The sequence below is a fragment of the Dendrobates tinctorius genome, unplaced genomic scaffold (assembly GCF_039654945.1).
Source record: "Dendrobates tinctorius isolate UK_male_01 unplaced genomic scaffold, ASM3965494v1 ptg000137l, whole genome shotgun sequence".
NCBI lineage: Eukaryota > Metazoa > Chordata > Amphibia > Anura > Dendrobatidae > Dendrobates > Dendrobates tinctorius.
Genome location: NW_027361805.1, coordinates 1,046,869 through 1,064,012, shown reverse-complemented (window position 1 = coordinate 1,064,012; position 17,144 = coordinate 1,046,869). Strand labels below are relative to the sequence as shown.

General features: G+C 42.1%; 1 protein-coding gene across 2 annotated transcripts in view; it reads left to right on the top strand.

Annotated features, from left to right (window-relative positions):
• LOC141048587 (uncharacterized) overlaps positions 1 to 17,144 on the top strand; it is a 77,967-nt gene that overhangs the window by 17,790 nt on the left and 43,033 nt on the right. For both annotated transcript variants that reach the window (XM_073544311.1, XM_073544312.1), the window contains exons 2-4: positions 8,254 to 8,330; positions 11,047 to 11,135; positions 11,244 to 11,405. In XM_073544311.1, the coding sequence (XP_073400412.1) occupies positions 8,318 to 8,330; positions 11,047 to 11,135; positions 11,244 to 11,405 (264 nt within the window). In that variant the 5' untranslated portion in view covers positions 8,254 to 8,317. The remainder of the gene's footprint in view (positions 1 to 8,253; positions 8,331 to 11,046; positions 11,136 to 11,243; positions 11,406 to 17,144) is intronic.

Below are 17,144 nucleotides of genomic sequence, written 5' to 3'. Positions count from 1 at the left end.
GAAACACCTGAAGGGTTAATAATCTTCTTGAATGTAGTTTTGAGTAGCTTGAGGGGTACAGTTTTTATAATGGTGTCACTTTTGGGTATTTTCTGCCATATAGACCCCTCAAAGTGACTTCAAATGTGAGGTGGTCCCTAAAAAAAATGGTTTTGTAAATTTTGTTGTAAAAATGAGAAATCGCTGGTCAACTTTTAACCCTTATAACTCCCTAACAAAAAAAATGTTGTTTCCAAAATTGTGCTGATGTAAAGTAGACATGTGGGAAATGTTATTTAGTAACTATTTTGTGTCACATAACTCTCTGGTTTAACAGAATAAAAATTCAAAATTTGAAAACTGAAATTTTCTAAATTTTCGCCAAATTTCTGATTTTTTCACAAATAAACTTAAAAATTATCGACCTAAATTTACCACTAACATGATATGTCACGAAAAAACATTCTCAGAATCGCTAGGATCCGTTAAAGCGTTCCTGAGTTATTACCTCATAAAGGGACACTGGTCAGAATTGCAAAAAATGGCCTGGTCATTAAGGTCAAAATAGGCTTGGTCATGAAGGGGTTAAAGCAAAGAAGTGGAATATTCTTGAATGGCCAAGTCAGTCACCTGATCTCAACCCAATTGAGTATGCATTTCACTTGTTAAAGACTAAACTTCAGACAGAAAGACCCACAAACAAACAGCAACTGAAAACCACCGCAGTGAAGGCCTGGCAGCGCATCAGAAAGGAGGAAACACAGCGTCTGGTGATGTCCATGAGTTCAAGACTTCAGGCAGTCATTGCCAACAAAGGGTTTTCAAAAAAGTACTAGAAATGAACATTTTATTTACAATTATTTAATCTGTCCAATTACTTTTGGTCCCTTTAAAAATAGGGTGGCACACGTTAAGGAGCTGAAACTCCTAAACCCTTCATCCAATTTTAATGTGGATACCCTCAAATGAAAGCTGAAAGTCTGAACTTCAACTGCATCTGAATTGTTTTGTTTAAAATTCATTGTGGTAATGTCTAGAACCAAAATTAGAAAAATGTTGTCTCTGTCCAAATATATATGGACCTAACTGTATGTGATTCACATGAGTACATATATGCTATATACATGACTGAATGTATGTGATTCACATGAATACATACAGTTGTGGCCAAAAGTATTGACACCCCTGCAATTCTGTCAGATAATACTCAGTTTCTTCCTGAAAATGATTGCAAACACAAATTCTTTGGTATTATTATCTTCATTTAATTTGTCTTAAATGAAAAAACACAAATAGAATTGTCCTAAAGCATAATTTGGATATAATTCCACACCAAACATAAAAAGGAGGGTGGACAAAAGTATTGGCACTGTTCGAAAAATCATGTGATGCTTCTCTAATTTGTGTAATTAGTAGATAAACAGTCGCACTCAAGTGTGGATTAATCTTGCAAAAAATCTTGAAGATTTTGTGAAATTTTTGGATTTTTATTTTATTTCAAATGCATCAAATAGTGTAACACCGCAGACAAAAGAAGTATCCAAAATGTGGGTATAATATCGTAATCCAGGATATGAGTATACTATGGTTACGTTTCGACCTACTAGGAGGCCTTTCTCAAACCATACTCAAGTAGTGTCAAGGAAAAGATTAATTAGAGCATTTTCAGAAGTCCCAAACAGGGGCTGATGGCATGGGAGCAGCCTGGACCTGCGGTGCTTCTCTAATTTGTGTAATTGACAGCACCTGTAACGTACCTGTGGCACCAAACAGGTGTTGGCAATAACTAAATCACACTTGTAGCCAGTTGACATGGATTAAAGTTGACTCAACCTCTGTCCTGTGTCCTTGTGTGCACCACATTGAGCATGGAGAAAAGAAAGAAGACCAAAGAACTGTCTGAGGACTTGAGAAACCAAATTGTGAGGAAGCATGAGCAATCTCAAGGCTACAAGTCCATCTCCAAAGACCTGAATGTTCCTGTGTCAACCGTGCGCAGTGTCATCAAGAAGTTTAAAGCCCATGGCACTGTGGCTAACCTCCCTAGATGTGGACGGAAAAGAAAAATTGACAAGAGATTTCAACGCAAGATTGTGCGGATGTTGGATAAAGAACCTCGACTAACATCCAAACAAGTTCAAACTGCCCTGCAGTCCGAGGGTACAACAGTGTCAACCCGTACTATCCGTCGGCATCTGAATGAAAAGGGACTGTATGGTAGGAGTCCCAAGAAGACCCCACTTCTTACCCCGAGACATAAAAAAGCCAGGCTGGAGTTTGCCAAAACTTACCTGAAAAAGCCTAAAACGTTTTGGAAGAATGTTCTCTGGTCAGATGAGACAAAAGAAGAGCTTTTTGTGCAAAGTCATCAACATAGAGTTTACAGGAGAAAAAAAGAGGCATTCAAAGAAAAGAACACGGTGTAAGGACTTGGCCTGCATATCCGTTTCTCTGAAATCCTTGCCTTATGTCTGTCGCTCAGGTTCTGTTTTGCCCTTAGTTTAGTTCATTTTTGCCCTCATCCAAGATGGAGTCACGAGCCTCAACGGGGGCAATCTTATTTCCTGTGTTGATCTCTCTTGTTCCTGTCTGCTCTGTATATAAGGATGCTCTTTATGATTACTCATTGCTTGAGTATACTTGTTCTTGGACTTGTTATCAAGCTGGAAGGACTGCTACCTAGCTCGTCTCTTCGTTACCTTGGGATACCCCGCCTGCCTGTGAATCTTGGTCTCATTGTAAAGACTTGTTTCTTCGGATCAGCTCTGCACCCACCTCCGCTTCAAGGACTGTTTCCTGCTAGCAGGCCTGGCCTGCTCTCCAGGTCTCCGGATCTGGCAACTTGGACTTCATACGTCTCCACGGTCTGTACGTTTGCTCACTGTGTTATTATCTTCATCTGCTTTTACCCTGCTGTGTCTTATCTATAAACCTGCTTGATTCTGATAAATACTACAGAACTGAAAACCTATGAGCTCAGGCCTCTTTTCTGATCCACGTCACTGACCTCCATTACACAGAGTATATAAAATTATAACACACGGTCCCTACAGTCAAACATTGCGGAGGTTCCCTGATGTTTTGGGGTTGCTTTGCTGCCTCTGGCACTGGACTCCTTGACCGTGTGCATGACATTATGAAGTCTGAAGACTACCAACAAATTTTGCAGCATAATTTAGGGCCCAGTGTGAGAAAGCTGGGTCTCCCTCAGAGGTCATGGGTCTTCCAGCAGGACAATGACCCAAAACACACTTCAAAAACACTAGAAAATGGTTTGAGAGAAAGCACTGGAGACTTCTACGTTGGCCAGCAATGAGTCCAGACCTGAATCCCATAGAACACCTGTGGAGAGATCTAAAAATGGCAGTTTGGAGAAGGCACCCTTCAAATATCAGGGACCTGGAGCAGTTTGCCAAAGAAGAATGGTCTAAAATTCCAGCAGAGCATTGAAAGAAACTCATTGATGGTTACCGGAAGCGGTTAGTCGCAGTTATTTTGGCTAAATGTTGTGCAACCAAGTATTAGGCTGAAGGTGCCAATACTTTTGTCTGGCCCATTTTTGGAGTTTTGTGTGAAATGATCAATGTTTTGCTTTTTGCTTCATTCTCTTCTGTGTTTTTTCATTTAAGACAAATTAAATGAAGATAATACCAAAGAATTTGTGTTTGAAATCATTTTCAGGAAGAAACGGATTATTATCTGACAGAATTGCAGGGGTGTCAATACTTTTGGCCACAACTGTATATGCTACTAGCTGAAGATCCCGGTGTTGCCTGGGCATAGTAACTAACTATGGTTAGTTATAACAAATTATAATGATTATATTGCACATAAAAACATTTCACATCATATATTCAACACTACAGATTTGCAACACAAATTAACTAAACGATTACCCAAGTATTTATAGTATTTTATTTTCAACTCATTCAAGATTTTGGGTTTTTCCTTTTGGTGCAAAGATGAACAGATTTTTGGCAGTTCCCACTCTTGAGCAGACCACGTAAAGTTGACCGTGAGAAAAGCATGGATATTGAAAATCGATCCCTACTACTTTCAAGGACTGTCCCTGAGCATTGTTAATGGACATTGCAAATAGCAGTTGAACTGGAAACTGGAGGCGTTTAAAATCAAAAAACAAATCAGATGGAATGAGTGGAATTCTTGGAATGAAAATGTCCTCTCCTTTGGCACATCCTGTTTCTGAGCTGTGTATCTAACCCGATCCTGTGTGATAATGTCTGCTGAGCTGTGTACCTAATCCTCTCCTGTGCGATACTGTCTGCTGAGCTGTGTATCTAATCTTCTCATTTTGGTTCTAGACATTACCACAATGAATGTCAAACAAAACAATTCAGATGCAGTTGAAGTTCAGACTTTCAGCTTTCATTTGAGGGTATCCACATTAAAATTGTATGAAGGGTTTAGGAGTTTCAACTTCTTAACATGTGCCACCCTGTTTTTAACCCCTTTCTGTCATTTGACGTACTATCCTGTCCATGTGCCCTGGGACTTAATTCCCAGGGATGGGAGAGTACGTCACAGCTATCAGCGGCGCCCACATGGTGAGCGCCGCTGATCGCGGCCGGGTGTCAGCTGATTATCACAGCTGACACCCGGCACAATGTGTCAGGGGCAGTCACGGACCGCCCCTGACACGTAAAGCCCTTGCACACCGCGATCAAACAAGATCGCGGTGTATCGGGGGTTAAAGGGAAGCATCGGCAGGGAGGGGGCTCCCTCCGTGCTTCCCTGAGCCCCCCACAGCAGCGCAATGTGCAGCGCTGCTGCGGAGGGCTCTTTCCCTGCAGGTCCCCGGATCCAAGATGGCGACGGGGACCTTCGGGGGCCTGCAGGGAGCTGGCTTCCTCAGTGCCTGCAAAGCGCAGGCAAGGAGGAAACCTGCACACTGCCTGTGACAGATTGCTGATCTGTCACAAAATATTCCCTAATAAATTCATTTTTTGGAAATAAAAAAAAAAACAATAAAAGTACACATATGTGGTATCGCCGCGTCCGTAACGACCCGCCCTATAAAACTGTCCCATTAGTTAACCCCATTAGTGAACCCCTTAAAAAATAAAAATAAAAAACGAAGCAAAAAATAATGATTTATTATCATACCGCCGAAAAAAAGTGCAATAACGCGCGATCAAAAAGACGCATATAAATATGCATGGTACCGCTGAAAACGTCATCTTGTCCCGCAAAAAACGAGCCACCATACAGCATCATCAGCAAAAAAATAAAAAAGTTATAGCTCACAGAATAAAGCGATGCAAAAATAATAATTTTTTTTTATAAAATTGTTTTCATTGCATAAAAGCGCCAAAACATAAAAAAACGACATAAATGAGGTATCGCTGTAACCGTACTGACCCGAAGAATAAAAGGGCTTTATCAATTTTACCGCACGCGGAACGGTGTAAACGCACCCCCCAAAAGAAATTCATGAAACGCTGGTTTTTGTTCATTCTGCGTCCCAAAAATCTGAATAAAAAGCGATCAAAAGATGTCACATGCCCGAAAATGGTACCAATAAAAGCGTCAACTCGTCCCGCAAGAAATAAGACCTCACATGACTCGATGGGTCAAAATATGAAAAAATTATAGCTCTCAATATGTGGTGATGCAAAAACTATTTTTACAATAAAAAGCGTCTTTCAGCGTGTGACAGCTGCCAAACATAAAAACCGCCATAACTAGTAAATCAACCCCCCCTTTATCACCCCCTTAGTTAGGGAAAAATAATAAAATAAAAAAAAATTATTTCCATTTTCCCATTAGGGTTAGGGCTAGGGTTAGGGATAGGGCTGAGATTAGGGTTAGGGGTGTGTTGGGGTTAGGGTTGGAGTTAGAATTGGGGGGTTTCCACTGTTTGGGCACATCAGGTGCTCTCCAAATGTAACATGGCGTCTGATCTCAATTCCAGCCAATTCTGCATTGAAAAAGTCAAATGGTGCTCCTTCCCTTCCAAGCTCTGCCATGCGCCCAAACAGTGTTTTACCCCCACATATATGGTATCAGCATACTCAGGACAAATTGAAAAACAACTTTTGGGGTCCAATTTCTCCTGATACCCTTGGGGAAAATAAAAAAAATGGGGATCATGTTTGTGGAAAAAATACGATTTTTTTATTTTCATGCCCGGGCATTATAAACTTCTGTGAACCCCTTGGGGGTTCAAAGTGCTCACCACACATCTAGATAAGTTCATTAGGGGGTCTAGTTTCCAAAATGATGTCATTTATGGTGGGTTTCCACTGTTTAGGTACATTCGGGGCTCTCCAAAGGCAACATGACACCCGCAGAGCATTCCATCAAAGTCTGCATTCCAAAACGTCACTACTTCCCTTCCGAGCCCCGACGTGTGCCCATACAGTAGTTTTCTCCCACATTTGGGGTATCAGCGTACTCAGGACAAATTGCACAACAACTTTTGGGGTCCAATTTCTCCTGGTACCCTTGGGAAAATGAAAAAAATGGGGACTAAAAGATCATGTTTGTTGAAAAAATACGATTTTTTTTATTTTCACGCCCGGTCGTTATAAACTTCTGTGAAGCACTGGGGGGTCAAAGTGGTCACAACACATCTAGATAAGTTCCTTAGGTGGTCTAGTTTCCAAAATGGGGCCACTTGTGGGGGGTTTCCACTGCTTAGGTACATCAGGGGTTTTCCAAACGCGACATGGTGTTCGATCTCAATTCCAGCCAAAAACGTCAAATGGCGCTGCTTCCCTTCCGAGCTCTGCCATGCGCCCAAATAGTGGTTTACTCCCACATGTGCATACTCAGACAAATTTCACAATAACTTTTAGTGTCCTGTTACCCTTGGAAAAATAAGAATTGAGGGTGAAAAGATCATTTTTGTGGAAAAAAAATATGATTATTTAATTGTACCGCTGTACGTTATAAACTTCTGTGAAGGCCTTGGTGGTTCAAAGTTCTCACCACACATCTAGATAAGTTCCTTGGGGGGTCTAGTTTCCAAAATGGTGTCAATTGTGGGGGGTTTCCACTGTTTTGGTACATCAGGGGTTTTCCAATCGCGACATGGTGTCCGATCTCAATTCCAGCCAAAACAGTCAAATGGCGCTGCTTCCCTTTTGAGCTCTGCCATGCGCCCAAATAGTTGTTTACACCCGCATATGGGGTATCAGCGTACTCATGACAAATTGCACAATAACTTTTAGGGTCCTGTTACCCTTGGGAAAATAAAAATTGTCATTTTTATCACACAATGAACGTTGGGGAAAAAACAAAACTACAAAAACAATGGGAGAATTGCATTTTTTCATTTCGACACGCTTAACATTTTTTTCCAGTACATTATATAACAATGTGGACGGTGCCATTTAAAACTACAACTCGTCCCACAAAAAAAGCTTACTGCTATGTTGATGTAAAAATAAAAAGTTGTAACATTGGAAAATTACAGCATAAAAATGTAAATTACCCTGGTCCTTAATGGGCTAAAGAAGAGATCCCTCTGGAATAAAAAAAATAAGGTCCATATGGAGGTTTAGGGAATAGACCGAAAATCTAAAAGGGGGCAGAAAGAAAAGTAAAAGGTAGATATTGATACATCACAGTTTCTAATGTGCAGAGACAGTGTGAAATTAGAAAAAGATCAGTAGAAAACCCTGGCACATTTAAAAAAAAAATGCTGATCTTGTAGCACCAGTTTTACAATAGAAACTATTTACCGCCAAGCTAGGACCATGGAACAAACTGGTTAGTAGCCATCCGAAAAATATACTTAAAACAAGTATTGCGTAAAAAAGACTTCTGCCTATGTAGAACCTGTAAGATATGCAAAACTTTGAAACCTGAAAAGCAGCAATGTTTAGGGGTTCATATGTGAATGGTGTCCGATATACTATTAGGGAATGATTCTGCGGCAACACAACTAATATTGTATAACTGCTTTAGCAGTTGTAAACTGCAATATGTGGGCCAAACAGGGTGCAAACTAAAGACCAGATTAATGAATAGATAAGAAAAAGTATTTTAATCATATTGTGTCTGCACATTTTCACTTAGCCACCAACAGAAATATTACGATCTTTAAAATAATGGCAATATGTAAATGTGAAAAGCACACCAAAGGGCATGCAAATGCCATACTATCCACAAAAACACCACGGACATGTGAATAGCACCATAGATTATAATGGGTAAGTGTTCTATCCATGAAAAAAATGGATAGAACACGTACATGTAACACGGACGTTTTAATGAGTCCTTATAAAAACCAAATATATTTATTTACAGGAGGCAATGGCATCCCAAGGGTTGAACACTGAGCTTGACCAGAATTGTTTTAAATAAAAGAGCAATGGAAGTAAAAGGTACTGTTGGATAAGTATTTTAAATAATGTATGTGCTATAATATTTTGATATTGTTGCCAGACCAATATATAAGAAATGGTGACCCAGCAATATGACAGTAGTGTGTTTTTAAGGAATGTGATACTTCAGAGATATGTTCCTGATGAAGCCAAAATGGGTGAAACTGGTCAGATGTTCGTTTTGAAGTTTTATTCTTGAAGGTTAGGAAAATCTGTGAGTTGAAACCATTTCTACCCTCTATGTTGTTCTCCCTCTGATTCCTTTAGCTCAGGGCCAGGACAAAGTATTTTAGTGCCTCTGGCAGAGGAAGCCAATAGTGCCCCACCCCAAAGTAAAGAAATGGCTCAGAGACTAAGGGGCCCGTCACACATAGCGAGATCGCTAGCGAGATCGCTGATTTTGTGACGCATCAGCGATCTCGCTAGCGATCTCGCTGTGTGTGGCACGCATCAGCGACCGGCCCCACTGCTGGGTATCGCTGATCGTGCAGGAATGTCCTGGGCCATTTTTTGATCGTTGGTCTCCCGCTGGCCAGCACGCATCGCGTGTGGCAGCGGGAGACCAACGATCAGCGAGCTCCCAACGCTGTAAGCAGACGCTGGGAGCTGGTATCCAAGGTAAATATCGGGTAACTAATCGCGCGCGGCGCTTAGTTACCCAATACCTACCTTGGATACCAGCGTCCTCGCTGGTCCTGATCACTGGTGTGTCTGCCTGTTTGGTGGCTCACCAGCAATCATGTAGCGATGCACCAGCGATCCTGAAAAGGTCGTATCGTTGTCGGGATCGCTGGTGCATCGTTTGGTGTGACGGGACCCTAAGGTAACAGGACCCCCAATTCACATCCCCCCTTCCTCTCACATGGGTTAGGTAGCAAACTCTGATGACCACTTCCACTAGAATTGTTACCTTTTTCAGAAAAAAAGTTATCAAAAGTAGAGAAAAAGTGGCGTACTTTAGGGATCTGACTTAACAGGGAGTGCAATTTCAAAGTTGTACACACAATCAATCATTTTTTTTCTGACCTTTTACACAATACAGGGGAAAAAATAGTGATATTCAGCCCTGATGTCCTACATATTTTAAATGTAGAACCCAAAGATAGTTATGGAAACTAATAAAGCGTAACTATAATCGGGGCTGTTTCAATTAATATATCCAACATTTGGCAAATACTCTAATGTACAATAAATAAACTCCCATTATAAATAAAGGGATACGTCTGATGGTTTTTGCGTCCGTCATGTGACAAATACAGCTTGCATAAAACTGATGGTGGTTTTGGTGATGTTTTTTGGTTCTGGTGACATATTCATGTAGTGATGGTTGTTCTGATGCTGCATTCATGTAATGATGATGATTCTGGTGATATACTGATCTACAGAACCATCATGACTACATGATTACAAAGTTAAAATCATCATCAGTACATAATTAGAGCACCAGAGCCAACAATAGTAGATAAATATGGCACCTGAAACTTCATCTGTAAATAAATACATCACCAGAACCACCATCCGTACATGAATACATCACCAGAACCAACATTAGTACATGAATGCATCACTAGATCCACCATCAGTACATGAATACATTAAAAGACCCACCATCAGTACTTGATTATCTTGACTACGTCACCAGAACCACCATCAGTAAATTAATATGATACCAGAACTTCTATTAGTACATTAAAACGTCACCAGAACCACCATAAGTTCATGAATACAGACCCTCATCTCATTTTATTACCCCCTTCAGTACACCCCCTCACCTCATTTTATTACCCCCATCAGTACACCCCCTCACCTCATTTTATTACCCCATCAGCACAGCCCTTCCACTCATTTTATTCCCCAATCAGCACAGTCCCTTACCTCATTTTATTACCCAAATTAGCACAGCCCCTCCCCTCATTTTGTTCCCCGCATCAGCGCAGCCCCTTCCTGTCATTTTTTTCCCCCCTTCAGCACAGACCCTCCCCTCATTTTATCCCCCCTATCAGCTCAGCACCTCCCCTCATTTTATGCCACCCTGCTCAAAAAAGCTCATAGTAGCCTAATCCAGGCTCCCGTCCACCGTCTCCTCTGTGCAGCAGTGGGCACGATGACATTACTGCAACTGATAGACGTGAATGCAATTGAGTGCATGGAGGGAGCAATGACCGGGGTGCAGGACAGGGGTGTAAGTGACTGACATCGCTCACCTATGTGCCTGCGCCACGCCCGTCATCGTGCTGAAAGTCTGCGGCCGCAGGAAGATGTCGGGCGACCGCTGACGTTCAGCATTTTGTTTTTCAAAGTGCGCCCCCCTCGGGTAGACAGGAGGTGGTGCCCTAGGCAGGTGCCTACCCCCTACCCTGCCTACTCCTCCTAACTCTGGCTGTATGTACACCTGCAACGACAATTAAAATATGTAGTGGAGCTATATAGTTATTCTGGATGAGCTGAGTGTTTCTGGAAGGAGAGTTGTCTTGAGCCAGAATCTGTATCTTGTAGGAAGTGACCAAACTATATGTGGATGTGAAGAAAGCTGATGTTTATTATTTTAGATTTATTGTGGTATCTAGCTTCATACTATATAATGTAATCATTATACACGTGTTTCTATATTTACATCGCACCTACTTGCAGAATTTGCGTGGTCTTATATTGAGCTTTATAACTATTGGTCTTCTATTTTCACACTTTGCTCTAATTGAAAGTGCTTTTTTGCCAGATCTATTGAGGATGAACAAGGGCAGCAAGCAGATGACCGAGAGAATATTAAGCCTCACCCTAGAGATAATCTACCTGCTGACCGGAGAGGTGAGGGGTTCTGGAAATCATATCATGTATCTTTCTATAAAGCATGGACATGACCGGAGAGGTGATGGGAATGTGTAAAATGTAATCAATGTTTCCCTTCATGCACAGGATTATGTAACTGTGAAGAAGATAACCGATGAGGGTGAAGGCTGCAGCAGAACCCAGGATCCTATAAAGATGTCTACACCTTACTCACTTATTTATGAGAGAAGCAATTATCAAAAAATCCTAGAACTCACCAGCAGGATTACGGAGTTGCTGACTGGAGAAGTGAGCATTTTTGGGAATTGTAGGGGGTTTATACAGCAACATCCGTTAGGGTATGTGCACACGTTGCTGATTTTGTTGCGGATCCAGAGCTTTTTTTGGACACGTGGAATTGCACCAAATCAGTGTAGTGCACAACCAATGTTAATCAATGGGAATCCAGAATTGGTGTGCACATGCTGCGGAAAAATACGCTCGGATTTGCAGTGTTTTATTTTCTGCAGCATGTCAATTCTTTTTGTGGATCTGCAGCATTTCTGCACCAGTTGACTTCCATTGAGTCAGTCAAATCCGCAGCAAAACCGCAGTTGTAAAAAGATTTGCGGATTTGCTGCAGATGTGCGTGCGAAAAACGTTGCGGAAAGGAAGGAGGAAGAGTATGTGGGAGGAGACTGTGTGAGCGGAGAAGATGTGCGTGTCTGTCTGCGGATGTCTGTGTGTGTCTGCGGGGGTCTTCGGGTGTGTGCGGGTCTGTGGGTGTGTGCGGGTTCCTGTGTGTAGGCAGGCATCGTCCGATGGGACTATTAGTCCCATCCGACTATGTCTGCTGTCACATATAATAGTGACAGCATTAGCCGATGATGGGATAGTAGTCCCATCATCCGGCTACTGTATTCAGTAGTAAAAAAAACCATTCATACTCACCAAACAGATCTTCTCGATCTCCTTCAAAAAAAAAAATAAAATAGTAAACCAACACAAATACTCCCTGTTCCAATGTAATCTATTTAATCACGAGTGTCCCACGACGATCTTCCGTGTAGAACAGTCTCTGGTGATAAAGTGACAGGAGATAATCCTCCCGCAGTGTATCACTCCACCGCTGTGAGTTCACCGGAGTTCATGCTGTCACTTGCGGCACCGCTGTGTGAGAAAATTATTACGCAGCGGTAGTGCCGTAAAGTGAGAACATGAACTCCGGTGAACTCACAGCGGTGGAGTGATACATTGCGGGAGGATTATCTCTTGTCATTTTATCACTGGAGTCATGTAGAGCGGTCACATCTTCCGTTGTGACTGTTCTACACGGGAGATCGTCGTGGGACACTCGTGATTAAATGGATTACATTGGAACATGTTAGGATTGGGGCTAAACTTAGGGTTAGGATTGGGGCTAAAGTTAGGGTTAGGGTTGGGGCTAAAGTTAGGATTAGGGTTAGGGTTAGGGGTGTGTTAGGGTTAGGTTTGTGGTTAGGGTTAGGGCTAGGGTTGGGATTAAGGTTAGCGGTGTGTTGAGGTTAAGTTGGAGTTAGAATTGGGGGGTTTCCACTGTTTAGGCACATCAGGGGCTCTCCAAACACGACATGCGTCTGATCTCAATTCCAGCCAATTCTGCGTTGAAAAAGTCAAACGGTGCTCTTTCCCTTCCGAGCTCTGCCATGTGCCCAAACAGTGGTTTACCCCCACATATGGGGTATCAGCATACTCAGGACAAATTGCACACCAACTTTTGGGGTCCAATTTTTCCTGTTACCCTTGGGAAAATAAAAAATTGGGGGCGAAAATATCATTTTTGTTAAATTTTATGATTTTTTTATTTTTACAGCTCTACATTATAAACTCCTGTGAAACACTTGGGGGTTCAAAGTGCTCACCACACATCTAGATAAGTTCCTTAGGGGGTCTGCTCACCAAAATGGTGTCACTTGTGGGGGTTTTCCACTTTTTAGGCACATCAGGGGCTCTCCAAACGCAACATGGCGTCCGATCTCAATTCCAGCCAATTTTGCATTGCGCCCAAACAGTGGCTTACTTGTATATATGGGGTATCAGTGTACTCAGGACAAATTGTACAACTTTTGGGGTCCAATTTATCCTGTTACCCTTGGTAAAATAAAACAAATTGTATCTGAAGTAAATTTTTTGTAAAAAAAAAGTTAAATGTTCATTTTTTTTAAACATTCCAAAAATTCCTGTGAAGCACCTGAAAGGTTAATAAATGTCTTGAATGTGGTTTTGAGTGCCATGAGGGGTGAAGTTTTTAGAATGGTGTCACTTTTGGGTATTTTCTATCATATAGACACCTCAAAGTGACTTAAATGTGATGTGGTCCCTAAATAAAAAATGGTGTTGTAAAAATGAGAAATCACTGTTTAACTTTTAACCCTTATAACTTCCTAACATAAAAAAATTTTGGTTCCAATATTGTGCTGATGTAAAGTAGACATGTGGGAATTGTTACTTATTAAGTGTTTTGTGTGACATATCTCTGTGATTTAAGGGCATGAAAATTCAAAGTTGGAAAATTGCGAAATCTCCGTTTTTTTCACAACTAAAGGAAAGTCGTATCAAAGAAATTTTACCAAAATCATGAGGTAGAATAATTCATGAGAAGGCAATGTCACCGAGATCCATGGAAGCATTCCAGAGTTATTACCTCATGAAGGGAGAGTGGTCAGAATTGTAAAAATTGGCCTGGTCATTAACATGCAAACCACCCTTGGGGGCAAAGGGGTTAAAATACTTTATTCTAGCTGTGCCTTTATTTAACATGTAATAACGATAGAATTAGTAATGGATAGGTATCTTATTGACACGTCTCCATTACTAAGCTGTGGGGTTGATGTCACCAAACAATACAAAGGTGACATCAACCCTCCCAACGATTACCCCACTTGCCACCTCTACAGGGCAAGTGGGATGACCAAGGCTAAGTGCCGAAATTTTTCTGGGGCGGCTGAGAGCTGATGTTTTTAGCTGGGGTGGGCAATATCCATGGCCCCTTCCTAGGCTATTAATATCAGCTTGCAGCTGTCTGCATAGCCTTTGCTGGTTTATAATTATAGGGGGACCCCACGTCATATTTTGGCGGGGCTCCCCTAGTTTGATAGCCAGTAAAGGTTAAGTATACAGCTGTGAGCCGATATTAATAGCCTGGGAAGATCCATGGGTATTACCCCCTTCCCAGGCTATAAACATCTGCCCCCAGTAGTCGCTGGCTTTCCCTCTGCTGATTAAGAAAATTACGCGGGAGCCTACGCAATTTTTTTTCCCCATTTTTTTTTTTAATTATACATATATTGCATTTCACGCAGATTTCATGTGTGTTTGTTTATTTAACTCTTTATGTACTGTGGTGTAGTGACCACTTTGTCCACTAGGGGGTGCTGTGTGGGTGTCCCAGGAGAGAGGATGAGTGGCAGGATGCTGAATGATCTTTATGTATCCCAAGGTAGGTGGCCTTGGGATGGAAGCTTGAATATGTGTGTTGATCAGCAGAGGTACTGCTGATACTGAGCTTTTGCTACACAATGTCAGGGAGAGCTTTCCAGGTAGCTGGTGAGACGGGCGGAACCAGCTACCTACAAATCCACCCAGGGGTGTGTGTTTAAAAACGCCTATAGTAAAAACTATGTGAGTGTGCTTGTAGGACCTGTGATGAAGTCATAGCCATGTGATCTGGTGGGCGTGGCTACGGACCATATAAGGTGGCCAGGGTAGGTCACATGAGTGAATGCTTGGACCCTGTTGGTCCGTTTGGAAGGTCTCGCTGGAAGATGTGTCTGCCTTCCTGAAGTGCCTGTGTGTAATGGCTGCACGTGTCTGAGAGCTCCCAGAGGAGGGAATGGACGTCTGCAGTGTGGTGAAGCAACCATGAGGTAACCTGGCCACTGAATCAGATAACTGTGAGGCTAGAGAGCCTGTGAATTGGACATTGCATAAACCTGTGTGACTACAGGGTTAACAGAGTGGAGCTCTGTTATGGACGCTATGCTGTTTGATATGAACTTTCTATTGCTTTGGGTTTATGATGCCTGAATAAACCACATGGACTGTTATTGTTTTATGGAAAACCCGTGCCGGATCTGGTTATTTGGCTGCAAAGCGAGTATCCCCAACCTTAATAACAAGCGCTACCTTACAATACCATTTTATTATGTTCACCGCTAAACATCGGGCTTTGTATTATCTATCTATATATATATATGTGTATATATATATATATATATATATACACTCACTGGCCACTTTATTAGGTACACCATGCTAGTAACGGGTTGGACCCCCTTTTGCCTTCAGAACTGCCTCAATTCTTCGTGGCAGAGATTCAACAAGGTGCTGGAAGCATTCCTCAGAGATTTTGGACCATATTGACATGATGGCATCACACAGTTGGCGAAGATTTGTCGGCTGCACATCCCTGATGCGAATCTCCCGTTCCACCACATCCCAAAGATGCTCTATTGGATTGAGATCTGGTGACTGAGGAGGCCATTTGAGTACAGTGAACTCATTGTCATGTTCAAGAAACCAATCTGAGATGATTCGAGCTTTATGACATGGCGCATTATCCTGCTGAAAGTAGCCATCAGATGTTGGGTACATTGTGGTCATAAAGGGATGGACATGGTCAGCAACAATACTCAGGTAGGCTGTGGCGTTGCAACGATGCTCAATTGGTACCAAGGGGCCCAAAGAGTGCCAAGAAAAAATTCCCCACACCATGACACCACCACCACCAGCCTGAACCGTTGATACAAGGCAGGATGGATCCATGCTTTCATGTTGTTTACGCCAAATTCTGACCCTACCATCCGAATGTCGCAGCAGAAATCGAGACTCATCAGACCAGGCAACGTTTTTCCAATCTTCTACTGTCCAATTTCGATGAGCTTGTGCAAATTGTAGCCTCAGTTTCCTGTTCTTAGCTGAGAGGAGTGGTACCCGGTGTGGTCTTCTGCTGCTGTAGCCCATCTGCCTCAAAGTTCGACGCACTGTGCGTTCAGAGATGCTCTTCTGCCTACCTTGGTTGTAACGGGTGGCAATTTGAGTCACTGTTGCCTTTCTATCAGCTCGAACCAGTCTGCCCATTCTCCTCTGACCTCTGGCATCAACAAGGCATTTCCGGCCACAGAACTGCCGCTCACTGGATTTTTTTTCTTTTTCGGACCATTCTCTGTAAACCCTAGAGATGGTTGTGCGTGAAAATCCCAGTAGATCAGCAGTTTCTGAAATACTCAGACCAGCCCTTCTGGCACCAACAATCATGCCACGTTCAAAGGCACTCAAATCACCTTTCTTCCCCATACTGATGCTCGGTTTGAACTGCAGGAGATTGTCTTGACCATGTCTACATGCCTAAATGCACTGAGTTGCCGCCATGTGATTGGCAGATTAGAAATTAAGTCTTAACACACAGTTGGACAGGTGTACCTAATAAAGTGGCCAGTGAGTGTATATATATATATATATATATATATACACATATACAGTTGGGAAAAAAGTATTTAGTCAGCCACCAATTGTGCAAGTTCTCCCGCTTAAAAAGATGAGAGAGGCCTGTAATTGACATCATAGGTAGACCACAACTATGAGAGTCAAAATGAGAAAACAAATCCAGAAAATCACCCTGTCTGATTTGGCAAGATTTATTTTGCGAGTTATTGTGGAAAATAAGCATTTGGTCACCTAAAAACAAGCAAGATTTCTGGCTCTCGCAGACCTGTAACTTTTTCTTTAAGAGGTTCCTCTGTCCTCCACTCATTACCTGTAGTAATGGCACCTGTTTGAACTTGTTATCAGTATAAAAAAGACACTTGTCCACTCCCTCAAACAGTCACACTCCAATCTCCACTATGGTGAAGACCAAAGAGCTGTCGAAGGACACCAGAAGCAAAATTGTAGCCCTGCACCAGGCTGGGAAGTCTGAATCTGCAATAGGCAAGCAGCTTGGTGTGATGAAATCAACTGTGGGAGCAATAATAAGAAAATGGAAGACATACAAGACCATTGATAATCTCC